The following is a 26,567-nucleotide window of genomic DNA, read 5'->3' on the forward strand; positions in this document are numbered from 1 at the left end:
TAAGGGTAAAAATCACATATTGTCCAGGGCAAAGAAATAATTTCAGTATAATCCATGAAGATACAAGAGAGTCTTCAACAAGTATACTAAAATATGCTACAAACAACCAAATCAAGACAAACCCTAAATTGGTACAAAAGAGACGACAAGAAGATGAAACCCCCAAAATATAAAACATAGGATGTGAAACACTTATCTCTCTCCAGATATCTTTTTCACAATTCAACCAGAAAATTTGAAGTGTCACGTGTGTAGAACTTGTTGTCCTCAATCCAACCGTGAATAGATCCACAATTATAATCTAAAAAATGTTTTCTCGTGGGTATGCGAAAATCTGTCTATCTCTTTAATCTGTTCCCTCTTCACCTAAATAAGTGAGACAAAATAAAATATATAATGACAAATAAAGTTTCATTTTATTTTCATGTAAAAAAAAAGGTTGTTTCATTTTGTTTTCTCAAGATTTTATGACTTGTTTTCTCTTTTTTTTCCCTAATATTTGTGACTTATTTCTTCATTTACCTAAAATTATTTTTTAGTATTTTTCTCATTTATTTAGGACTGTTTTGTGAATTATGTTTTCATTTACCTAAAATTATTTCTTATTTTCTTTATTAATATAAAAAAAAAAACTTTAATGGAAGAGGAAATCACAATAAAAGTGACTATCCAAGTTTTTTGACCGTAAATATTTTTCATCAATAAAACTGTAAAATATTATGTACTAATATCATATTAAAAAAAAATTCAAGAAAAAGCACATAAACAAAGAAACAATACGACAAAAAATTAAAAGAGAAACAATCATATTTGTTTATTGGAAAAATTCTTCGTCACTAAGCACAGCATGATTCTCTCATTCACGTATATCCTCTCCATTATTAGCAAAACTCATTCTTGTCTTTGGGTTGAGTTGGCCCTGTCTTGCAATATTTTGGGACCAAAACCCTTTTTCCAAAGTGTTCGGTGAGTTCTAAGGCATTTGCATCCCATTGTTTTGCTTCTGATGTTTTGTTTACGGTGATAATGTATTGAGCATAACCAGATTACTGCGTCGTGCTTCGGGGTTGCATATTAATTTATTAATTTCTTTATTTGCGTGGTTAATGATTATAAGAGCAGGTTTGAATACCTTTTAAAATTATGATGGTTACTTTTTAAAATCATGATGTGACCATAATTTTTCTAAAACAATTATATTTTGTTCCACAATTAATTTTGGTCCAACTGACCGTCACCCCAAAGATGTTATAAGTGGTTGATGGATTTGTTTATGGGTCTAAATTAATTTATCCACTCTTTCTGTTTCATTTTATTTGACTAGGCATGACTTCCCGCGGGATCATGGCAGATTTAATTTAATTCTCGATGTCTCCATTTCTCAAAAAGATAGGACGGATTTCAAAGGTAGGGTTAAAAAAGCTTCTACTCTAACCTTATCTATGTTGGACAATTTGTTGAGTTTGCAAAAACCTATGCAGAACCCACTTCACATTTTTTTAAGAAGTCTAATTTGCTTACATGTTTAAAATAACAGGATCTCAAAAATAAATAAAAAAACCTTAAGAATGAGATCATATTTAAAATTAAATGTATAATTTCAACTTTATTAAAAAATAAGAATTTGAAAATAAAATCCTATTTTTTGTGGAAGGAGTGAACCTAAAATTCTTATTCATAGCGGGACGAGATCGAGTCAAAGAGTTAAATATCTGAATCTGTTTTGCTCTCGTTTGTACTAGTCGGAGAAATATGAACTTATTCAAAATAGTGTTTTTCTATTTAACTTCTACTATTATCTCTCTTTTATTTTTAAAAAAATATAAAGAGGCACGTGGAATATATTTTTTCCTTAGTTAGTTTTGATAATGTATATATTCTCTAGTAATATAGTAAATAACATTCAGAGAATCCAGATCTCACTCGTAAAGTATTCGTGCGGCAGAGATGGGAAACCGACATGACCCATTTAACAAGGACTATTGAAGTCTTCTTTAAAATTCATATTGGAATTGTATCGAAAAAAAGAAAAGAAATTTCATATTGGAAAATGTTTAAAACATGAATTCAATTATAATACATTCACTGCATAAAGATTTTTGTTCTATATTATCATTGAATTTCATATTATTATGGTAGATTGACTTTTTAATAATTATTTAAATGTTGTAAAAAAAAGTAGTTATTTAACTTTATAACTAAAATAAATTTAATGAATTGACAATGTAAATTCTTTTATATTAATGGTGCATAAAAATTAAATCTTAAAATATTTAGTCGGTCAATTGTTTTTAAAAATTAGTTATACTAATTTGACCTTTTTTTTGTATTACTCATCAATAATTATAAATATTTTAATTACTTTTATATACTTTTTCTCCCATAACTAGCCCTTATCTTGTTCGTAAATAACATTCAGAAAATCCAAATCTCACTAATACATTATTCGTGAGTAAGGGATAGAAATCGACATTACAAATTTTGACAAAGAAAACCCACTAATTGACGTCTTCTTTGTTTCTTCTTTAACTTTAACTTCTATAATTAATTAGGTTCTACACTCAACAACACTGTCTGAAGTTCGAATTAACAAAGTGCAACTCTTCCGGTTCCATTATAATTGTTGTGTAAAAGAAACAAATTTTTAAAATAATTATTATTTTAATTTTTTATAATATTAATAGTGGATAATAAAATTTACAAATAAATTAATGGTAATATAAAATTAATTTTATAAAATTATTATTTTTAGTTTCTTTAAAACAACTGGTATTTTGGAACGGATGGAGTATGAGTTTGATGTCGAAGCAAAATATTCAGAGTCTAGTGTGACATCGTACGTATTCTTTAAAAATTAATCTGTTTATGAATATATTTAAAAGACAATAGCTACCGTTACTGGCGCTCTTTTATGAGATGAGATTGAACTTTAAGATAGAATCAAGCCCTGAAAATACAATCATGAAAATAAGCTTCTTCAGACTTCAATAGCATTTTTATTTCCCAATCGATACGGCATCTCAGTTGTTGTTTTTTTAAGATATATTTCTAAAACAAGATATTTTATGTAGAGGAGGTTGTTAAACTTTTGCTCATCAGCTTTATATATAAAACTAAATGGTAATACAAGATTGAAATACTCATAAAATCCTATCCTTATAAAAACAAATTCTAAAATATTCTTAACTAATTTATGATATGTTTAAGTCTAAATAATATCCTCAAGATTATAAACAAATAAAAAATTCTTAAAACTAAATTATATTATTTTTTTAAACTAAAAATATTATGCATATTCTCAATAATTAATTATGTTATTTTAATTAATTGACGTTGTGGTTTAGGTATCATCTTTAATGTAGAATATCTTTTTTTTTTATTTCATCGATGATTGATATCTGACAAAGGATCTAATTAGTCATTTTTATAAGATTTTTTTCTTAATCACATATTTTTTCTTACGCTTAAAGGCTTCAACCAAAGATCTTGCTTAATAAATTGAAACTTAATTTCATTAGGATTAATGTATTTTTCTGGTTCATTTTATCTAATGAATTAGATAAGTATTAATAAAAAATTATTTAATTAAATTTATAAAGAAAATAAGCTATAACATTTATGGTACAAACATTTTAAGATATTTTTTAATTCATTGTATAAGGAGAATATACTATACCATAAATTATGGTTTGACAAGGTTCAAATGTAACATTGGTAGGGATCACTGTTTATTAAAAATCTTGTAGCGAACTTTCTGTTCTTTTCGTACAAAGTTCTAATTGGGTTCAAGAGGCACATCTGGTTTTTTCATTCGTGTATGTTGTTTCTCTTTTCTTCATTTTTTTTTCTTCCAATTCCAAACGGTTGTTAATGTATCATCTCCTTGAGAATGTTTTACTGAACATCGACCAGTCTATTGTTATGATAAATTGCTTCTAACAGCGTACTAGTCATGACTATTTCTAATGAAAATAAAGCACCGAGAAGGTTGGAGGTATGTTATTGTTATTTGTTTCTTCTTTTTATACTTTTCATCCACCAATGTTGCTCTGCTTGCCTGCAATAATTGGATTAATGTATTTCAATCAGGGGAAATTTCAAGCAACGGTGGTGTGTTTCATTCTTGGATTGGGGTCCCTTGTTGCATGGAACAGTATGTTGACAGTAGGAGATTATTACTACAATCTGTTCCCTGTGAGTATCTCATGAACCAAAAATGACTTATTCTTCTTTCTGTGTTGTATACTTGAAATTCATTGTGAAAAAATTATGAGGTTTATTGGTTTATCTAACAAGTTTTTTCTATAGACATACCATCCTTCCCGTGTACTCACTCTCATTTATCAACCATTTGCACTTGTAACTATGGCAATACTGGCGTATAATGAGTCAAGGATCAACACTAGGAAGCGGAACTTAATTGGCTACACTCTTTTCTCCATTAGTACTTTGCTAGTTCTTGTTGTAAGTACAACTTCTCCAATTCACTGTTTTTTCTTTTTCTTTTTTGGTTTAGAAAAGATAAAATATATGATCTTTATAGCGCTTGAACTTTGCTGCATCTAGTTAATTTATATGATTGTTACTTTCATCTAATCTGCTTTGTGCATAATGGCTTCAGAATATTTCTTGTTAACAGTTAGATCTAGCAACATCAGGGAAAGGGGGAATTGGACCTTACATTGGTTTGTGTGCACTTTCTGCTTGTTTTGGAGTCGCAGATGCTCATGTCCAAGGTGGCATGGTTGGAGATTTGTCTTTTATGTGTCCTGAGTTCATCCAGGTTGGTCTTCCTCATAATTTCTTTATTGTTCGTGTATTCTATATTTTGATTATGCACTTGGGGAGTGGATGAAACATCTTTATCCAGGGTGATGGATAGGCTAACAGCAAGGATGGCGATTCATTTTGTAATGCTTAACAGTAAAAAATATTTTTGATGGGGAGAAAAAATTTAATCATTTTTTTCAAAAAGAGAAGACAAGGGAGAGAGATTACAGGGAAAGAGATTATAGGATAACAATGGAAGAGAAAGAAAAAAATAATTGTTGTTATTGAGAGAGAATAATAAATTAATTATTTTAATTAGTCTAATAATAGAGCTTCACATTTATAAGGTTGCACATGATAGAAAAACGGCATCTACTGTCTTGTAATAGTAGTCTTGTTTTGACTTGTTAACCTAATCATACCAATAATTTAATGTTGTGCAGTCCTTCTTTGCTGGTTTGGCTGCCTCAGGAGCTCTAGCTTCTGGTTTGAGACTTCTCACCAAAGTGGGTTTTGAGAAATCTGATCATGGTCTTCGAAAAGGGGCTAGTATGTTACTCTTATTCACTAATGGACACCGACACTAATCAGTTTTACTTACACACTTGTTTTCCATCATAGCAGTTTTATACAACATGGTAGACTTGGTAATCACCCATTAACTCTAAAAGCGGCTATATTTTATACAAGATTGGTTATTTCCTCATTTTGCAGTGCTATTCTTTGCAATCTCTACACTTTTTGAATTCTTCTGCGTAATTCTCTACGCAATATACTTCCCTAAGTTGTCCATAGTAAAGTATTACCGTTCAAAGGCAGCTTCAGAAGGATCAAAAACTGTGTCAGCTGATCTTGCAGCTGCCGGCATTCACAATGACACCAACCTGCAAGTAATGTAACTTAGTGTTAAACTGATTTATACACTAACCTCTAGGAAGTATATTTCAATAACCTGACAGACTTTGGCACTATTGCAGGTTGGATTTGATGCTAAACAGCAAGAACGGTTGAGCAATAAACAGCTAATTCTTCAGAACATGGATTATGCAGCTGATTTGTTTCTGATATATGTATTGACACTGTCAATTTTCCCTGGATTCCTGTTTGAAAATACTGGATCTCACCAGCTAGGAACATGGTAAGAGTTTATATATTAATTCCAAATCTTTTGGTCATCTAAGTGTGTTTTCACATGACTCATCATCTGATCTGGTGTTCTTTTTAGGTACCCACTTGTTTTGATTGCAATGTACAACCTATTGGATCTAATATCCAGATATATTCCCCTCATCAAATGCCTGAAGTTGGAATCCAGAAAGGGCTTACTCATTGCAGTGCTTTCTAGATTCCTTTTGGTCCCAGCATTTTACTTCACAGCAAAATATGGTGACCAGGGATGGATGATCCTTCTTGTGTCTTTCTTGGGACTAACCAATGGTTATCTCACTGTTTGTGTATTTACCGTGGCACCCCAAGGTTACAAGGTAAATATTTTTTATTTTCAACCTGAAGGTTCATAAATTATCATGTCAAGAATCAAGATGAACTAAGTATATCAATTGGTTGTATTTCTCTTCATCTTTTCATGGTTTTTGTAGGGCCCTGAACAGAATGCATTGGGTAATTTGCTCGTGCTGTTTCTTTTAATCGGCATATTTTCTGGGGTTGCTCTTGATTGGTTGTGGCTCATAGGAAAATCAGGATTCTAAAATGAAACAGTATATGTAAAGACTAAAAATTCAGGCAGCTTCTCTTTGCTTAAGCATGTGTATAAAATAAATAGCCAGTGAGAGATTCATATCTTTGACCCATGTTATAGATAGGGGAGAAAAGCATTGAATATAGCAGTATGTTCTCTTTTATTATTTACTCTTATAATATAGATCATTTAGAATCTCTACTTCAAAAAACAAATAGATTAATATAGAATCTCTAATTTTGAAAGTGAAACTTTCACTTTTTCCTTCATTTTATTTGAATTAGAAATTCTCAGTACTCCATTTCTTTTCTTGAATACCTTTTCTCACGAAATACTTGATCAATCTGTCGTTTGTAGACTTCACAAAAATAATTATGGGTAAATTGTGAACACCTTTTAAGATTATATTTATAATCTCCATACAGACATATATGCACCCTTCATGGTCATGCACCTCAGTTTCTCTTTCGATATGTCATTAATTCATCGAAGTATATTCGGGCTAGTTTCAGGAAATCTTTTTAGTTTTCTTTCAAAATGGTGTTTGCACATTGTATACCTTGCACTTGACAACACAACCATTTTCATCTTGTGTTGTAGCAGTTAACATCATCCTCAGTACTTGCCATAAAAGAGAACATGTCATCAATTTGTATAATGGGTTTGCAAAAGTTGATTGCATCACAAGTTGGCCTGAACATCCAAAATACACTATGAAACTTGCGAAATTGATTGTCAACTTGATTATTAAAAACAAAGTTGTCTGTCTCAAGTTTATACGTAGATCTAGGAGAATACTCCATCATTCTCTCTAACCAACTAAGCAATAGTTCATAAGGCTCATCCCAATCTAGAAGACCCATGTTATTGCTTTCTGCTTAGCCTTCTAAGTTCTAAGCCTTTCTATACGCGATTTTTAAACCAAATTGATCATTAATTCGCTCTTGTATCAATGAAATAGAGACCAATGGGGTATTCGTTCACCATACCTAAAAAACACATTGAAATCTACATTTCATATACAGTTTAAAAGGCATATTATTTACTTGAAAAACTCACATATAAAAATTAACTTCGAGCACTGTACCTAATATGCATGAGCGAGCAAATTAAGAGTCTAATTTATTATGATCTTGACATAAGATTGTTTTCATATACTAGTGTTGACCTCCCTATTTAGAAATGACCATTATTTGACTTCTTTGACAGTATTGATCTCATCCTCCAAGGGTAACCTTTTGCGTTATTTGTGCATCTCATTAAAAAAATTGTTTGCTTAGTTTCAACACCACAAAACGTTTGGTGCATCTTCGTTGAATAATGCTTCACACACATCTACACATCGATCGCGTTTGCTATCAAAACGTAAACCAAAGTGGAATTTATCTTCAACACGCTAGCTACCAAGAACATCCAACCCAAGAAAATTCGCCTCTTGATTAGAGTGTTTCTAAATTGATATCACTCTAATTTGGAGATAAATTTATATATATAAAAAAACCGCATATAATTAAGATACATGGTACTAGATTGTTACATACAAAAACAAAATACATTGTCATACCAACTACCTGGTTGTACTTTTTTTTTGGTGAGTACTACCTGGTTGAACTTGTTGCCACAATGGTAGTAGCAATGTTGCAAGGTTTAATATTAGCATTAAATCGCCTTCCACATCTGTGTCAGATGAACTTCCATTCGAAATTTGACTTTTACTAACATAATCATCATCACTTAAATGTTTGCTCAAATCAACATTGTCGTAATGCAAGTCTTAAGAAACACCAACATATGCATAAGCTTGCACCCTTGCACTATTAAACGCATTGATACCCCTATCTTCATCACCAATTGACATCTAAGGATGCATGTGATTTGACTCAATTGGTAATGATGAAGAACTAAATAGTCAACATCAACATATAGCTCAAGCGCACCAATAATTGTTGTTTGAAAGCATTGATCATACACCTAACATCTTCATCACATATTTGAAGACTTGAATATGTGGTCAAATTTTGAGACATAAAAAATCTACAATTGATTAGTTGAAACTTCAATTTAGCATGAATTTAAAATATCATTACTAATACCTCGGTTAATTTGGATGAACCTTTTCTCACTCTCAAATTAAGAATATTTTTTTTTCAAATTAAAATATGGGGTTAATTGTATTTTTATTCTCTAAATTTGTTACAAATTTTACTTTTAGTCTCTAAACAATTTTTTTTAATATATTTTTGGTTCCTATAAATTTTTTTTTGTTAATTGTTATAATTCATGTTACCAAATAATAACATTAATTGATGACAAAATAGTCATATTAATAATTCAATAACTTACTATGATTTTGATAAAATAGTTATGTGTAATTTTTTTAAAACTGTATAATAAATCATTTAGATTTATGATGTCATACAAGTGGTTCATAGAAACAAAAGTTCTTGTTTATAGAATCCGCTTTTAGCATGCGTTTTTATTTTGTGATTAAAGGAAAATAAAATAGTTAAAGATTTGTTGAGATTGATTAATTAATTAATAACATTTTAAAAAATAATAAATATTAATTAGACTCGGTGAAAATTGATTAATTAACATTGTAAAAATTAATAAATATTAATTTGACTCAGGTGAGGTGTTTAAAATGGAAAGGCAGGAACAACAACATAGGTCATGAAAAAAAGAGCGAGAGCACACGTAAAGAAAAGGGGAGGGTGAGAAGATCCAAACTCTGGGATTTTGTTGTCTTATCTTCTGCCTTTACCTTGCTCATAACTCGAGAATTCTGTTTCTGGTAAATACCTAAACCCCATATTTCTTTTGTTTTGTTTTCAATGCATAATGGAAAATAGTGCTGTTGTAAATGGATTGATTAATCTCACCTAACCTTGCGTCATGTGTTGTTTACGTGTAATGTACCTTTTGTGATGTGCTTTTGGACGAAAAGTTGTTGTGATCTTACTTGTAACGGTTTTTTATCAACAAATTTGTTGATGCTTTTGCCTTGCCACTGCCAAGTTTTTTGGCGATGGGTTCAATTTGATGTGTGCTACGCTTTTTATTTCTTTCTTGTCATTTGTGTCACACTTACAAATAAGAATAATTGAATATTTGACCATGAACAAGAATTTTGGAGCCAGAGTTCTCTGTATTTGAAAACCAAGTGCAAGATCTTCTAGTTACCCATATTTTATTATTTGATTAATAATGATTTTTTATAATTAGGATTTTATGCAGTTACGTTTCTGATTGAATAGAATCAAAGCATAAATTCGTGTGTTGAATTTGAAAACTCCTATTGATTGGGTTCAAAAGTAGCAACGAAATCAGTTTGTCCGTATAGAAGTTGTTAAGGTGTTTGGTTATATAATCATTTTTGGAGAAATAACAATTTTCAACTTTTTTTGTCAAATAGAATTGAATTTTATAGATTTGAGTTACAAAATATATTTATAAATATACTCTAATTTTTTTTTTACTTTTAATTTATATAAAAATAAATATTCTAAATTTATTTTCAAAATATATTTAGATATAAAATAATTTTGACTTTATTTCTTTTAAAACCAATTTATTTTAAGGTCAAATGTATTTTAGGCCTTTCAAGGTTTAATAAAAACTAGTTTTACTCCTTACGCTTAAAATTTGTAATTTTGGTCCATATATGTTTGAAATATAGTAGATTTCATCCTTGGTCAATCAAATTAAAAGGACATATAAGATTAAGGATGAAGTTTATCACATTTTAAAAATGCCAGGATTAAAACATGGGAATTGAAACCAATTTTAATTAAATTTTAAGGGATTTAAAACATATTTTACCTTTTATTTTAATATCATTTTTTTCAAAATTAATCCAATCAAAATCTGAAATCACCACCCTCTATAATACTGTTTTTTTAACACATTTTATTCTTATTAGATAAAATCTTTGTGGGTTCATACTAGTTTGCGAATAACATTCATGTATTTAATAAAACTTTCATAAATTTCACTGAATAAAAGAATGTGTTGCAAATATTTATCTTATATTTTTTTATCTCTCTAGTTTATATTATGGATGAATTTTTCTTTAAATTTTTTAAGCTAATTAAGTTTCTCTATTTTTTAAATGAAGCAATTCTAGTCCTCTTGCAATTTCAATTTCTCATTCTTTTAAAAAAATTCAAAGCCTCTACAAATTCAACATTAAGTTGTCTTAGCTTAAATATACTTTAGTCCCTGATCTGAGGTATTTTTTGTTAGCCACTTTAATCAGTGTCATTTTCTTTTATAATCTTTCACCAAATCAATCACATGAAAGTCACTCTCTATAAATATCAGTCCATTTAATTTAGTTCTTATAAATATAAATTTATTTGTTTTTAGTTCCTATAAACATAGGTCTACTTCCTTTTAACCATTTCTATCAAAAGAAAAATTAAGCAAGATTGTCAAAAAGTAAAAATATATTCATTGATAATTTTAAAAATAAAAAATTTCTGTATTTCTAAATAAATTAATATATATATAATTTCAGACTAATTCATTAAAAATACATAGTTCACTTCAAGACACATAAGATTAGTTAGTATTAAATAAATGAGCCAACTTTATCATTGTGTTATCCTCGTGGCTTTTATTAAAAGGCTAAAAGTAAATCCACAACTGATTCAATTTTTGTCGCGAAGGGGCTTAAATCATTGATTGAGTCGTACGTATATGATTATTTTTTATTAATAGAACTCAGAATACAAGGATTAAGGACAAGTTGTTTATAAGAAATAATAAACATGGTCATTTGCGAAGAAAGAAGATCTGGCCTGGGCTAAGCATGTTACGAGGTTGTTCGGTGACAAGGCGCAATACAAATATATCACCACCGACATCATCAAAATACAATTTCAAATGGAAACGAAGCATCAAATAATTAAATCTTCACACCATATTTGCATTCGCTCTTTCTAATCTATCCCCATGATCTGCTAATGCATCAAATATTTGGTGAGTCACCCAAGTTAATCTTACTCTCTTCTCCTTAATTATTCATTTTCTTTGCCTTTTAAATCTTCCTTCACTTCATTCATTTTTTTATAGCAAGTCATTGATATGAAATCACTGAAGAAGATGCTGCCCATTCATGCATTTTCTTAACCAATTGAAGTTTATAGCACACAGTACATCTGCATGAAAGGTACAACAAGTGAAATTTCTGAGATTTTTATTCCTTTAATGAAATTTGGTTGTTGCATTAGCCAGCATCAACATGTGCCATAACCTGAACTAATTAGGATATGTTTGGATAAAAGTTGAAAATGCGCTTTTGAGAATTCCAATTCCAAGATACAAAATAAAGAAGGAAAATTCCGTTGCTTTATGAGTAAAAGTATTTTTAAACTCATTGACATCCAAACATAGCATGTAGTTGGTTTCTAGCTTGTCATTTATTCTTATACTTCCACATTGTTTGAGCTGGTATTTTTGTTGTGGGTCCATCACTTTCCTCCATAATAGTTACCAGTTATTCAATCCCACCTGCAAAAAGTAGCATAATAGCTGGTGCAGCGAAATTAATTGGGGCAACCATATAATTAAAGTTCTTTGTGCTTTAAGTTTTGCTCATATATACTTGTTCTTTATCTCTCTTATTTATTCACTTATTCAATCAACACGTAGATTCTTATTCAAGGACTCAAATTTCTGTGGAGTAACAGGTACGTTTTTTTTTTCTTTTTTGTAAGAGGAGTGGTCATGGATGCCAATGATGACAGTGGAGCACCGAGACAACCTGAGGTAAGTGCAGAGTCTTATTTTCAACTGAAGAACTTATTGCTAACATGCATAATGGAATTTGTTACCTTGTCTGTTTGTTTTCAATGCAACCAGGGAAAATACAAAGCAATGGCAATTTGTTTCATTCTTGGAATTGGGTCCCTTGTTTCCTGGAACAGCATGTTGACAATAGGAGATTACTACTACATATTGTTCCCCGTAAGTAATTCATGGTGCTTTCAGTTTCTGATAGGACTTGACATCATTGTGCAAAGGTTTTTTTCTCAAGAATAAATGCTTGTCCTACAAAGAATGAGAAATAGAAAAATGCTATTTGTGATTGACTGATACTAACTCAAATATTGGTTGCATAAGCCTTTCTAAAGAAGCTTTGTTTCCTCTGTGAAGAAATATCATCCTGCAAGGGTACTTACCCTGGTTTATCAACCATTTGCAATTGGAACAATGTTAATACTGGCATACTATGAGTCAAAGATCAATACTAGAATGCGGAATTTGGCTGGATTCACTCTTTTCTTTTTTAGCACTTTCTTTGTTCTTGTTGTAAGTACACCATTTCCAATTCCACAATTTGCAGCATCTGAATTTTTAATTCCATAGTGACCTATTTTCCTTGACTCATGAAGCTTCAACTATCTGTTGTGACAGGTGGATCTAGCATCATCAGGGAAAGGTGGACTTGGACCTTATATTGGTATATGTGTGCTTGCTGCTTGTTTTGGAATTGCAGATGCTCAAGTCGAAGGTGGCATTATAGGAGAGTTGTGTTTTATGTGCCCTGAGTTTATCCAGGTTTGTCTTCCATATAATTTATTCAATATCTTTCAGTGATAGCCTTTTTTAGTTGTAATTCCTATATATTGGAGGCAGGGGTTAACAAACTTGCAGTTTGAGGTCTTCTGCTATCTTTTTTGCTTAAATAATTACATGATGTTGTGCAGTCCTACCTTGCTGGTTTGGCAGCATCAGGGGCTCTAATTTCTATTCTGAGAATGCTGACCAAGGTAGCTTTCGAGAAATCTAATAATGGACTTCGCAAGGGAGCAAGTATGTTGTTATTCTTATTTTACAATGTTCATTTATATTGGTGTGATGATTGTTATTCTTATTGTGCAACAAAATCAAATTTGTCTTGATTATTTGATTTTGTTACTAAATTATTTTGTCATGTATAAAGATTCTGTCAATTCCCAATCAGTATAATGATCCTTAGTGCTGTAGAAGTTTTCTTTAATATAAAGGAGTTGGTTTGTTATTTTTGCAGTACTATTCTTGGCAATCTCCACATTCATTGAGTTAGTTTGTATCATTCTGTATGCAATCTGCTTCACCAAATTGCCCATAGTGAAATATTACCGTTCAAAAGCAGCGTTAGAGGGATCAAAAACTGTTGCAGCTGACCTTGCTGCTGCTGGCATTCAAACAAAGACTAATGATCAAGTAATATAATTATCCTAAAACAATAAAACTTTACTCACGTGGAAATAATATTTTATTATCTCCTAAAAGATTTGGAACTTTTGTAGGGTGGATATGATAGCAAAAAAGAAGAGCGGTTGAGCAACAAACAATTATTTGTTGAGAACCTTGATTATGCAGTTGATTTATTTCTTATATATGTGGTAACACTGTCAATCTTCCCTGGATTTTTGTATGAAAATACTGGAACACATCAGTTAGGCACATGGTAAGTGTTTTATGTTTAGTCTTTAATCCAATTGCCTTTTGACATGCATGATGCATGATTTTAATCTGTTTTCTGCACAGTTTTGGAGCAAACATTCTCCACTTAATGTAATTAAAAAATGTAGATATAACATTCCCCATCCCCAAGGGAAAAAATGCAAATTAATTAAGTATATGCTTAAATACATGACCATGGCCTAAAAAACTTTTATTAGATCCTTTGATTTTGTGTTTGTCTGTTTGGTCCCTCTGATGACTGATGAAACTGATAGTAAAAAAAAGTTAAAGGACTTTATTTTGGAACTGGTGGTGATGTTTGCAGGTACCCAGTTGTTTTGATTGCTATGTATAATGTGGTGGATTTCATAGCAAGATATATTCCCCTTGTGCCATGGCTAAAGTTGGAATCCAGAAAGGGTCTACTAATAGCAGTGTTTTCTCGATTCTTGCTGATCCCAGCATTCTACTTTACAGCAAAATATGGTGACCAAGGATGGATGATTCTACTCACCTCCTTCTTGGGACTCACCAATGGCTATCTCACAGTGTGTGTTCTCACTGTGGCACCAAGAGGTTACAAGGCAAGTTACAAGGCTTTCGTTATACAAATACATTCTACGTATATAATAATTTCTCTTTAAAATATTAGTAACATCAAATAAATGACTTTGGAGTCTGTGGTGTTGCTGCAGGGTCCTGAGCAGAATGCTTTGGGTAATTTGCTTGTCCTGTGTCTTTTGAGCGGCATATTTGCTGGGGCTGTTCTTGATTGGTTGTGGATCATAGGTAAAGGAACATTCTGAACATATACAAAATGTATATTGATTGTTATTGACGAACCTTCGGTCAGTTTCTTTGATCTTTGTGGTTTGAATCTTCATAAATTAATTTATATTGGTGGCTGGTATTGAATGGTTTTAATTATTGTTTAGCTATATGTTGAATGTGTGATTATAGTTTCGCAGTCAATGTATAAAAAAATCGTGCTAAGTTACATCTCTAGGAAAATGTTCAAGATTGTTTTTTATCTTGATGTTCACATTTACAATCTCTCTTTTTTTTTTTTTTCTTCTCTCTCCAACAATCAAGTGAATCTTATAAGTTTTTTTGGTGTTATTTATATATTGAACAAAATAACATGTATATTGATTTAATAAACTTTTAATATAAATTTAGATATAATAACTAACGATAAATTGAAGAGTTTGTAAAAAAACGATAAAATCATGCATTGCTCATGATTCACTCCTTGTAATGTTCACTACAGTATTTTTTTTCACTTTCAAAATGAAGAATAAAAGGAAACTTGTGAATTAACTGTCATGAGAAGAATGATTAACTAGAAGTATTATGGAAATGAAGGTCTGAAAAATATCTCATGGTAAAGGTATTTCTAATAAAAATATTTTTATTCTTTTTCCTACTTTTCAAAAATCCATAAGGTAAATTTTTTTATTTGTCCTTGATATATACAACCACTTGAAGGAGTTCTCAACGTAAACGTAAGTTACCAAACCCGTACCAGATAGTTTCCAATGTTAAATATGTGGCCAAAGTGAGATAATATAAAACTGAAATAATAGAAAACTTATTCCTAAAAATCAAATATATATCATAAGCACGGATTGAAATCATCATTTCTAGTATCTCTCTCTCCCTCTAAAAAACTCTATAAAAATAGTATTTTCCCTGACTTTTATTTTTGTTTACTGAATTACGACTTTTTAATTAAAGAAACAAAAACTAAAACATACATCATAACAAACATTCATCGTACACGAAGGCATCGTTAAAATAAAAGCCATGTGATGGAAAGATACTTACCATAAGAATATTGCTGTGAGAAAAATAAGATTTGTTTTGAGCGAATGAGAAATTGAGGAAGCATGAAGCACACTAATTAGCGTCCAACACGAAATGTTAGACAACACGACACCGCTAATGTTATGTGGTCAAACGGATGATCCAAACCAAAGGTTGGTTCAAGCACGAGCCCAAAGGCAAGACCAGGAAATAAAATTTGCTCGCCGCTCACGGTGGCTAAATAATATTCGACACAGTGAAAAACACACACACTTTATTTTAAGTTTTAACTGTTTTATTTTGTGAGCTGTAAAAATAAACTTTTTATTTTGTGAACAATAATCTCCTTAAGATATTAACTAGCCGCATCTTTTGTCACTGGAATAATGATTTAACTGTTATATTGTCATTCCATGCTGTAAATTCTATATAGTACACGGTATATATGTAATAGAACATTATTAAGTGAATTAATTGTAAGATAATTGTAACCACGCTATAACTGTGAAGTATATATTTATTAATTTCATCTATAAGTAATCTTTGTCATGAAATCTTTCTTTTAATTATGTTTTTTTTTTCATTACTTGAACTTAAGACTTAAGAGAAATCAATTTCACTTAGATCAAATTAATATTTTTGGATTAATTATAACTTTTAACTAATTAGAAATTATCTTAAATATAATTTTAAAAGTAATTATATATTAAAGTCCATATTTTTTTTATGATGAGTTTTTAAAGTCCATATGAAAAGTTATAATTAAATAACAGAGTTAAAAAAATCTTTATATTGTCAATTTTATTCTAATTAAAATTTTAATTATATTGCAGCGCCTCTTTCCAATTTCCAATTTCTTAGGACAAAAAAAGGCGGTTTTTTATTTGCATATTTTGAATTAATACTATATGAATATGCAAGTTGTTGTGTGTGCAATTTTTTTTTTTTTGGACAAAGGATGTGTATGCAGTTAACACTAGAAGGAAGATTAATTTAAAATTTTGAAATTTATATTTCACTATTTATTTTTATAAAATTTGTCTTAGGCTCAAATTTATGTAGACACGGCCCTATAGGAATTTGTTCTGTCTATTCACTTTATAATGAGTTAAATGAAAGTGACTTGCGCTGGAAGTGATATGCAAGATTGATCATTTCTTACTTTAATTGATTTTACACTTTATGTCTTCATCTTTTTGAAGTTTCTATTTTGCACAATGTAGAGAATGGGTTTCGGACACTGGTGGATCATATTATCCAAAGGCAAAGTAGGCTACGTTCAGAAACCGCTCTTTCCACGTTTGTAGTTGCAACATGCATGCGCAGCTGCATATGCCACAGATAATTAATTTTAAATTATGGAGTATATTGTTTTCTGTTCATATCTGGCATAATAAATCAGCTAATCAAAGTGTCTTTTAAAATTACCTCTAATTATCATAGAATAATATGCGTTATTGGTGCACTCCATTTTGCCATTTTGGAGTGTAAAAAATGGAAAGGGAAAAAGAAAGTAAAATATGATAGATACATAATAATGTAATATAACAATAGAGAAATAAAATGAGATAAAAAAAATAAAAATATTGTTCAATATTATTATTGATTATTACATGCAAAATTCAGCAAAAAAACAAGTTATATGAATAATATAATTCTAGACAAAAATAGATGAAATAGCAGTACATGATACCATTCTAGTACAATTTTGAGAAGGAGTAGTAACGGCTAACAACTAGTCAAGTACTGAAAAAGTAGTACAAATGAATGAAGGTTGGTATTGGCATAATGCTTAGTGCTTTGCCTAAGCTCGCTGTTCACGTGATATCACATGATATTTATATAAGAGATGCATTAGGCAGAAGAGAAATATGGATCCCATAGAGTACTGTGAGCGTAAACCCCCCAATATTGGAGAAACATCGATCATTTAGTGCAGCTTTGATGAAGTCCTAAGTTGTACGTAGCAACTACCTTGTGTCTCACTGGTAGATGCTTAAATGGTTTTATATCGTGGCGCTTAGTGGAAGGTGTTTATGCTTCTTCTTTTTTCTAACTTAGCTAGGGTTTCCTCGAGAGTTAGAAACTAATCTTTTGAGGTGTTTAAATTTATTTAGAGGTTTGTTTTTGCTTTCATGTATAGACTTAGGATCAAACCACATATTTAACGAGATAGGTTATGCTTCTCTATTTCTTTAATTTACCCTTTTACTTGGTCGGATGTTTAGTGCATGTGAAATCTTGCATTTTATTACTTTTTTTTATAAAAAAAAATTGGCATAAAAATTGAGCAATTATACACTTTCCAACTATTGTAATTGCCGAAATTCAAGAGTGCTGCATCATGACAATGACTCATTTGTTTGACGGTGTCGATCACTAGGAATGTTTGATTGAATTAATATTAATTTGTTTTGACGAAAATAGCAATGCAATCCATTTTTGGAATTTCTCAATTTTTCTTGCAGCGCGCATCGGATGCAACTCGAGAAATAAAAAGTTCAAGCTGCAACTCATGGTTTTGTTGAATATATATATGTCATGATCCATCTTTGGAACAAAAAATACTCGGATATTGGGTCTTTGGTAGCCACAGAAGTTCTTCCTCGATTTCTTCAATTTAGCCCCTCAAGAAAAATAAATGTAAACGTAATTTTTCTCTTTTGTACTCTCGCTCGCTCGCTTGGAATTTTGTATATTGCATGCATAATTTCAACTTGTTAGGAATTTACTAATACGTTTCCTACTTCTTTAGTTTAAATTTCTCAAATTGAGAATCATAACCAAATTAGCGAGTAGCATATCGGTTATCTTATTCTACGCCAAATTAAAAAAGCGCAACTATACCATTTGTACTCAACTCCTTAATTGGCTCAGGGGAACAAATCTTAAAAATAAAAAATTAGAAGAAAAATATATGCATAGAATAACCCAAATAAGAGCTCATCTTTGAATTTAAGGGGTGGCAACAACTAATGCGTAAGTGCTTCAAAGACATTCGTGATAAAGGTAATTAAGAATTTACTTACCAAACAAAAAACCTTAAGAAGCTCGTATTTATCAATTTATGCTATATATAAATTCATTAAACTTTCAAACAAGTAATCCCGCACTTGCACACATGATTTATTTATTCAGGATCTTCTATAAAGGTAAAAGACTCGTGATCGATCCACATTTCTAAAGTTCATTTGGCATATACGTATTGACAAAATAAACAAATAAATATAGCAATTTCAGCTTTGAAGACTGTGATTATATATTAGAATCATTCTCTTTTCAAATGCTTAAGCAGATTGCGAAGTTTTAACAAAACAAAACAAAACAATTTAAGTTATTAGTGTCCCTATCTGTCATGATAAGAGAATTTTTTTTATCAAATGTATGCAGCGGATAACTGTATACTCTGCATTTAAGTATAAGCCCAAAATTTCAACACGAGAAAACTGGACTTCATCAAACAACACTTAATTACTTTTCGGCCCATTTGGTACTCTAATTTACTCAACTGAACCGCAAAAAAAAATAAACTAGTCTCCTGCTAATTAGGGAAATATCCCATATATACCATGCACTACTACTGTGTTGCTTTTAAACTGTCTATGAAGTGATATTGAGCATATGCATCAATAGACACGAAGAAGTTATTGTATATTTGATTGCTTTAGACTGCATACACAGTAATAATAAATGTGTGGATAGAGTTACTTCAAGTACTTGAGAAAATTTTGTTACTTGTCATGGTTTTATATAACTCAAACTTCTTTGCTTTGCTTTGCATGTAAGTTACATATGATCTCCTATAGGAAAAGAAAAACTGTGCAGTTAGTAGGTTTATTGATCATCCTTTTGGTAAATCCCTGTTATCTAAAACTAGAAATTAACATGAAAATCAAAACATCTGACAATTTGATTCTGGAAAGCTTTCCAATTTTATCTCTATCAAACAAGTAATTTGCACAAAGAAGAATATACAATAGTACAAAAGTGTGAGGCATCCTGTTTAATCAAACATCAGTTTCGTGGACATAGATTGCACAGAAGTAGCATATATAAAAAACATTGACTTTGATCTAACTTCTAAGACATGAGATAAAAAACAAGCACTATTATATGATAGAAATAAATAAAATAACTAATCTAATTCAATCAAACCACATGGCATTGGCCAATCATGTATTTTATTTTATCTACTCTTACCTCAATCTCAATTGCTTAATCAAAAGTCCAATGCTAAATTAGAAAAGTACGACCCTGAATTGATTTCAGCCCAATAACACCAAGAATAGCAAACTTACTCAGACAAATTCCTCAATAAGCAACCTGAATTTTGCAGTGACACAATTCTCAACCATATAAAACCAACTCCAACGGAAAAAAATAAAAAGATAAAGTGAAATCAAAATCAAAATTCATAGTTCATAGTATATTTTTTTCACAGAAGAGCTTGCAGTGTATCAGGTGAGTAACCAAAAGATAAGAATAGATTTGGATTTTTGAAAGTGTAGCGATCAAATCATGATCATACATTTCGAATTACGAGACTAAACAGGACGCTCTAGTTTCCAATAATTACGGGAATGTGCCACGCCATGCTATTAGAAATTTAGAATTTTCTTTTCTTTTCTTCCCCAATAAATACACTACTCTTTTAGCCTTAACCTCTTTTCTTTTATTCCTTTCCTCTGTTCTGTTCTGTTCTGTTCTGTTCTGCGTGCTTCGCTTCCACTTTCCCCAGCAAAAAATCCCAATTCCGCCACAAAATAAAATAAAGAATAAATCGAATTGTTATTTTTTTTATGGGGAAAAAATCGAGTCCGGCGGAGGGGGAAGAAGCGGTGCCGGAGCATCTGCGGTGCAGCCGTACGGACGGGCGGCAATGGCGGTGCCGGCGGCGAGTGAAGGAAAACCTAAAGCTGTGCGAGATTCACTACGTGCAAGCTCGGCGTCGGCAGCACAAGAAGACGCTGAAGCTTAAGAGAAAGAGGCAAAACGACGCCGTTGAGGTTCAGATTGGGGCCAAGCGGGACCGAAAATCGAGAGAGGCATTGGTCAATAGGAGGAACCAATTGGAGCTCATAAGGATGGTTCTGCAGAGGGAGGTTGAGAAGAAGAAGAAGAAGCAATCGCAATTGAATTTGAATTTGCATTTGCATTTCAATCACGAGTTGAAGAAGGAACTGCCGAATGGGGTTATGGCTATTGCGTCCAATATGGCATCTTCTCGTTACTTCAGGTCCAAGAATGCTGAGAGGGGCTCTGTTAGTAAGTTGCAGGTGGGTTTTGACTTTTGACTTTTTGTTTTCCTCTACTTTTTTCTTTTTTTTTTATTGTGGTTGGAATTGTTTGTTTGATTTTTATTTTTAAGGTTGTGCAGTGTGGACAAAGCATAAAGAAGGGGAGGAGGAAGAAGTGTCATTGGTGTCAGAGAAGTGATTCTTGGAGTCTTGTAATGTGTTCAAGCTGCCAGAGAGAGTTTTTCTGCATGGAGTGCATTAAACAACGGTTGGAACTTGGAACTTATCGCGTTCATTTACCACCGGTTATAAGTTTCTTTTTTTCACTGTGAATTTCTGGCTTCATTGTTATCCTTGCCTACATGGTGCTTTCTTAATTATTGTCGACAATATAGACTATGGTACATTTTGGACAATGCTGTCAAGTGTGGTTTGATCAGTTGATCGCCTAGCTGTAGATTATTTCTGATGCAGTTCTAGAACATCTTAGATGAAAGGATTAGATACCCCCTTCGAAGTAGTTCATAGCAAACTCGTTTAATTACGGTTATAGCACCACCACAACACTATAATGTGGTGTTTTCTTATCATTCAGCCATAGTCCATTTGTGAAGGGAGGCCTGTTATGGTGGTGCCATAGGCTGCAATGGCGTGTTTATATGGCAGAATTTTGGCCTTTCACCATAACTGCCATTGTTAACATTGGTTCATAGAGATGTGTGGAATGATTGTCCATGTGAAGAGAGTTTAATAAGAATAGAAGATTAAGGGAAGAAGAAAAGGCTTTCATGTTTGTGTACATGCAATTCCACACCACTTTCTTGTCCTGTTCTTTTGTACCACTTTTGGAATTAGTAATACTTCAATGATCAATAGTGACTAGAACTAGGATATTTAGTACTGACATAACTTCTTTTGCCTGAACTTTTTATGCTTATGATCAAAATATGAGACATTTCCCAATTTATTTGTTGAAAAAACTTTAGGTATTTTGCTACTCAAAATGAGGTTAAGATGGCATGTCCAGTTTGTCGAGGAACTTGCACCTGTAAAGATTGCTTGTCAAGTCAATACGAAGAGAGTGAAAGTAAGGTCTGACATCAAAGATGGATGCTTCACTTCTACAACAGTTTTTCTTTAGCAGCACTTGCTGACAGTTTGATTTTATGCTATATTTTTTCAGGAATATTTGGCTGGTAAAAACAGAGTTGATAGGATATTGCATTTTCATTATTTGGTCTGTATGCTCCTTCCTGTACTAAAACAAATAAAAGAAGACCATCATGTAGGCGTAGAAAAAACAGCAAAAATCAAAGGTGGTAACTATGGTTCTTCTGATATGATGGCTTCTAGATTACAACCTGGTTATCTTAGATGATTTTGTGCATGACAGGGAAAAGAACTTCTGATATTATCATCAAGCCTGTCGATTTTGTCTGCAACGAGAAAAATTACTGGTAAGTTCTCTTCTGTTGATGTTATTAGGAAAATTCAAATGATTCTCTAGTGTTGCTCGCTAACAAATGTATGTATCTGTTAAACACTGTCCCAGCAATTACTGCAAAACACCCATTTTGGATCTTCATAGAAGCTGCCTTAGTTGTTCCTACAGTCTTTGCTTAAGCTGTTCTCAGGCATTAAGTCAAGGAAGCACCTCTGAAGAAATCAACTCTTCTATATCCAACCTACCTGACAAAATAAATGCATGCATTTTTAGTGAAGGTCACCTTTTGGATGATAAGGTCATTTCTAATGGCAATTTAACTGATACCTCAACATTAGTTGAGTGGACAAATTGTAATGGTGCTGACATTGTGTCATGCCCACCTACAAAGCTTGGTGATTGTGGTGATAGCCACCTTGATTTGAAATATGTCTTTCCCTTAAGTTGGATCAAAGAAATGGAAGTAAAGGCAGAAGAAATAGTTTGCAGCTATGACTTTCCTGAAACTTTGGATAGAAGTTCAAGCTGCTCACTGTGTGTTGACAAAGATCATAAAACTAGCAGATACAAGCAGTTACCAGAAGCAGCTCAAAGAGAAGATTCTAATGATAATTTCTTGTTTTATCCTACAATTTTGGACATCAGTTGCAATCATTTTGAACACTTTCGGAAACACTGGGGAATAGGCCATCCTGTAGTAGTGCGAGATGTGCTCCAAAGTATGCCAAACCTTAGTTGGGATCCACTGGTCATGTTCTGTACTTATCTTGAGAGGAGCATGACAAGATATGAGAATAATAAGGACTTACTTGAAGCTTGTTTGGATTGGTTTGAGGTCAGTTTATCAACATGTTGTATATGTTAAATAATTATTTATTGCAATTAGTGTACTTGGTAATATAAACTACATTTTAATGTCCATAGTTCTTGCTATTTGTAGCTGGCATGCATTGGTGCATATACACATCATATGCTCGGATCCGTGAAACATGAACGAATGATGGATCTGATGTTGAGTCTTGAACCAGAAGACCATTAAAAGTATAATATTAATTTTGTAACTCTTACTCTGGCAGGTGGAGATTAACGTTAGTCAGTACTTTACTGGGTCTCTTAAATGTCAACCTCAGAAAAATAATTGGCATGAGATGCTGAAACTTAAAGGATGGTTGTCTTCCCAACTATTCAAAGAACAATTTCCAGCTCATTTTGCTGAAGTAATTGATTCTCTTCCAATTCAAGAATACATGAATCCCTGGTCTGGTCTTCTGAATTTAGCTGCAAATTTGCCACAGGGGAGTACAAAACATGACATAGGACCTCATGTTTATATTTCATATGGCTGTGCTGATGAAGAAGCTGATTCCGTGACAAATCTTTGTTACGACTCATATGATATGGTGTGTTCCCTAGTTATACTTCAGTTTTTTAATATATCTAGAGTAATATTTCCTGAACTTTTAGTTTATTTAATTAAAACTTACCATGGAAAGGTTACTTCAAATATTATATGCTTCATCTTTTGATATTTGCTTTTTGAGAAATTGCTATTTTCATCTTTTATGCATGTATCCTGGCATGATAACTTTAGAGATGATCTTATCTTCTGAAGTAAAACAAGTCCTCTTGAAATGCTTTCTATTGAGGAAGACTTGTGTCCTTGTATGCTTGGACTGTTCCTTGCATATATGTTTGCTTTCAGGTGTCTGAGTAAGGCATGAAATGTTTTTCAATACAATTCAGGCTTGCATCTTATATTCCTATAATTGTTCAAATTTTTCCATTGTTTTTGGTTTTAATAGCCATGGTCTTCATAGTTATGGTGAATAGATTACTAAACTATGTCAAAAAGTAGGTATTACAACCAAAACATAGCCAAACGTGCCATTCACTATGTCTGATTTGTAATTCCAGGTTAATATTATGGCACATACCATGGACATCCCTCTCTCTACAGATCAGCTTGCTAAAATAAGTAAGTTGTTGAAAAAACACAAAACTCTATGTCAGAAGGTGTCATCATCTAAAACTACTAGTGAGCATTCAGAAGACAGGGAACAAAATGAAATGCATGGTATGGTAAGAGAAGGAACTGACTTTCTAAGGAGAGTCAATAGAACAGCTTCCATCTCTACTGAAGCCAAACCGATATCTAATCAGAAGTTAGACACCAATATTTCTGATGATGAAGAATGTGGTTCCGATTCTGAAACTGAAAAGGCACAAAGCTCTTTACCTTTCCAAAGGAGAGTTCTAAGCACTGAAATGTCTCCAGATCATAATCCTAGAAATCCCTTTGAAAACTCAAACAGTGATAAAAGGAAGAAGTTTACTGAGAATTCTGGTGCTCATTGGGATGTCTTTCGAAGACAGGATGTGCCCAAGCTCTTAGAATACCTCAAAAGACACTCTGATGAATTTTCTTATAATAGTGAATGTCACGAGAAGGTAAGTTTAGAAGAATACAATCCCTAAACATGATGCTGTCTGTGTTGGTGATGATAAATATTCTCTCTCGTATGCAGATGGTTCATCCAATTCTGGATCAGAGCTTCTTTCTTGACAATACTCACAAGATGAGACTTAAGGAGGAGTTTAGTAAGTATACCCGTGTTTTTATCATATATTATAATTATAATCCTGCATAACTAAATTTGACTCACCTGTCACTGTTGCCAGAAATTGAACCATGGACTTTTGAGCAACATGTTGGAGAAGCTGTCATCATTCCTTCTGGATGTCCATACCAGATTAGGAATCCTAAGGTCTCTGTTACAATTGTATAAAAGATTTCTTGCCCTATTTTTCTCTTTTTGAGACAATTTAAATAACAAAAACTTTAAACTACTCTTAACTGGATATAAATTATAAATTCTTGTTGAACATGATTTTTACATTTTTAAATTTACTGACAAAGTCAAATTTGAAGTTACGTCTAAGAAATATGAAGGATGATCACACTATTAATGTTCTTTGCACATGATTGCTGTTGCTGACAGAGGATATTATCTCAGCATTGATTTATGTTGCACTTTTTTTCTTAAATTTTTTAGTGCATGACAATTATTTGATTATTGATCTGCAGTGTTGTGTACATGTGGAATTGGAATTTGTGTCCCCTGAGAATGTCTCTGAGTGTATCCAATTGATTGATGAGGTCCGGCTGCTTCCAGAAGACCATAAAGCAAAAGGAGAAAAGCTGGAGGTAGACTTCATTTTAATAATAATCCTATTTACCAATTTATACTTTCTTTAGTTCTTATATTAGATGTACACCTGAATTGACAAGCTTTGTTTCTTTTTTTTATTTCATGAAAACAGGTGAAAAAAATGGCCCTTTATAGCATGAGTACAGCAATAGAAGAAATACGTGAGCTTACCTGCAAAACATGATTGCACGAGCTAAAATATATATATTCTTAAGATGCATCTGAACCTCGCTCATGTCACAGGCTCCATACCATGTATTCTTTTTGTATAGATTAGTTCTTAAACTCATTAAGATATAGCAAGGTACTTAAATTGGTTACTTCCAGATTTTTTTTTTGTTACATTTATGCCTTACCTGAATCTGAAATAAAAATTACATGGTCTGTATATGTTTCTCTATTGTTTATTTTTTGGAGCGAAATTTAAATAGTGAGAGAGAAAAACTTATTCAGTTTCAGCATTACCATCTATTTGCTTCCCCTGTTTTTGAACTTCATTTGCTCTGTTTTCTTAAATTTGTTTAGCCACCAGTTTAAAAAAAAATGTTTATGGAATTGGTGTAAGACATTGGGTATAATCTGTTCGAATGTGTTTAAGCTGGAGTGACACGGAAAAAGTTAATACAACTAAAAGTCTAAAACAACCAACAACGTTATGTATCGGATTGTGCATATGCTTCAAACTCTTCAATCATTTCTGCTGCACCTCTAACGTACTTAAGTAGGGCTTAGCTTCCATGAAGTATGGCAAACAGATCCGTTGTCTATGTTCGTTGACATTTTGAAATGCTATAAAACAACCATGATTCATGTAATGCCATAAAATTTAAGAGCAATGTTATGTAACATTCTTTTACATCTTTTTTTTATTATTGAGAATTCAATTGAAATATACAGTGTAAAAAAAATATACAATCATGTAGAGATTCTCATAATTTTATAATAAT

At 31.8% G+C, this 26,567-nt stretch overlaps 3 protein-coding genes across 8 annotated transcripts; all 3 read left to right on the forward strand.

The window, feature by feature from the left end:
• Positions 1-3,710: 3,710 nt before the first annotated feature.
• LOC100801056 (equilibrative nucleotide transporter 3) lies at positions 3,711-6,778 on the forward strand. The gene is made up of 10 exons (XM_003547081.4): positions 3,711-3,815; positions 3,943-3,994; positions 4,090-4,194; positions 4,309-4,464; positions 4,640-4,783; positions 5,214-5,319; positions 5,485-5,660; positions 5,748-5,908; positions 5,996-6,254; positions 6,369-6,778. Exons 2-10 carry the CDS (start codon positions 3,953-3,955, stop codon positions 6,477-6,479), a joined length of 1,260 nt encoding a protein of 419 aa, XP_003547129.1. The 5' UTR covers positions 3,711-3,815; positions 3,943-3,952; the 3' UTR covers positions 6,480-6,778.
• Positions 6,779-11,204: 4,426 nt separating this feature from the next.
• Positions 11,205-14,834, forward strand: LOC100801604 (equilibrative nucleotide transporter 3). 4 transcript variants are annotated; one of them, XM_006597323.4, is made up of 11 exons: positions 11,206-11,452; positions 11,546-11,642; positions 12,125-12,241; positions 12,335-12,439; positions 12,629-12,784; positions 12,890-13,033; positions 13,183-13,288; positions 13,506-13,681; positions 13,768-13,928; positions 14,250-14,508; positions 14,620-14,834. In XM_006597323.4, the coding sequence occupies exons 3-11, from the start codon at positions 12,200-12,202 to the stop codon at positions 14,728-14,730; spliced, it is 1,260 nt and encodes a 419-aa protein (XP_006597386.1). In that variant the 5' UTR covers positions 11,206-11,452; positions 11,546-11,642; positions 12,125-12,199; the 3' UTR covers positions 14,731-14,834. The 4 variants fall into 4 exon arrangements, with proteins under 4 accessions (XP_040865849.1, XP_006597386.1, XP_006597387.1 ...); XM_006597324.4 differs by having other exon boundaries at positions 12,163-12,241; XM_006597325.4 differs by having other exon boundaries at positions 12,190-12,241.
• Positions 14,835-20,325: 5,491 nt separating this feature from the next.
• On the forward strand, positions 20,326-26,008 carry LOC100802129 (lysine-specific demethylase JMJ25). Of its 3 annotated transcripts, XM_041009885.1 has the most exons (13): positions 20,326-21,006; positions 21,099-21,235; positions 21,954-22,059; positions 22,151-22,283; positions 22,361-22,424; positions 22,520-23,246; positions 23,488-23,628; positions 23,707-23,811; positions 24,326-24,859; positions 24,937-25,009; positions 25,091-25,176; positions 25,497-25,616; positions 25,733-26,008. In XM_041009885.1, exons 1-13 carry the CDS (start codon positions 20,530-20,532, stop codon positions 25,802-25,804), a joined length of 2,775 nt encoding a protein of 924 aa, XP_040865819.1. In that variant the 5' UTR covers positions 20,326-20,529; the 3' UTR covers positions 25,805-26,008. The 3 variants fall into 3 exon arrangements, with proteins under 3 accessions (XP_040865819.1, XP_006597389.1, XP_006597390.1); XM_006597326.4 differs by having other exon boundaries at positions 20,342-21,006; positions 23,488-23,811; XM_006597327.4 differs by having other exon boundaries at positions 20,352-21,006; positions 21,108-21,235; positions 23,488-23,811.
• The last annotated feature ends 559 nt before the right edge of the window (positions 26,009-26,567 follow it).

Source organism: Glycine max, chromosome 15, assembly GCF_000004515.6.
Source record: "Glycine max cultivar Williams 82 chromosome 15, Glycine_max_v4.0, whole genome shotgun sequence".
Lineage (NCBI taxonomy): Eukaryota > Viridiplantae > Streptophyta > Magnoliopsida > Fabales > Fabaceae > Glycine > Glycine max.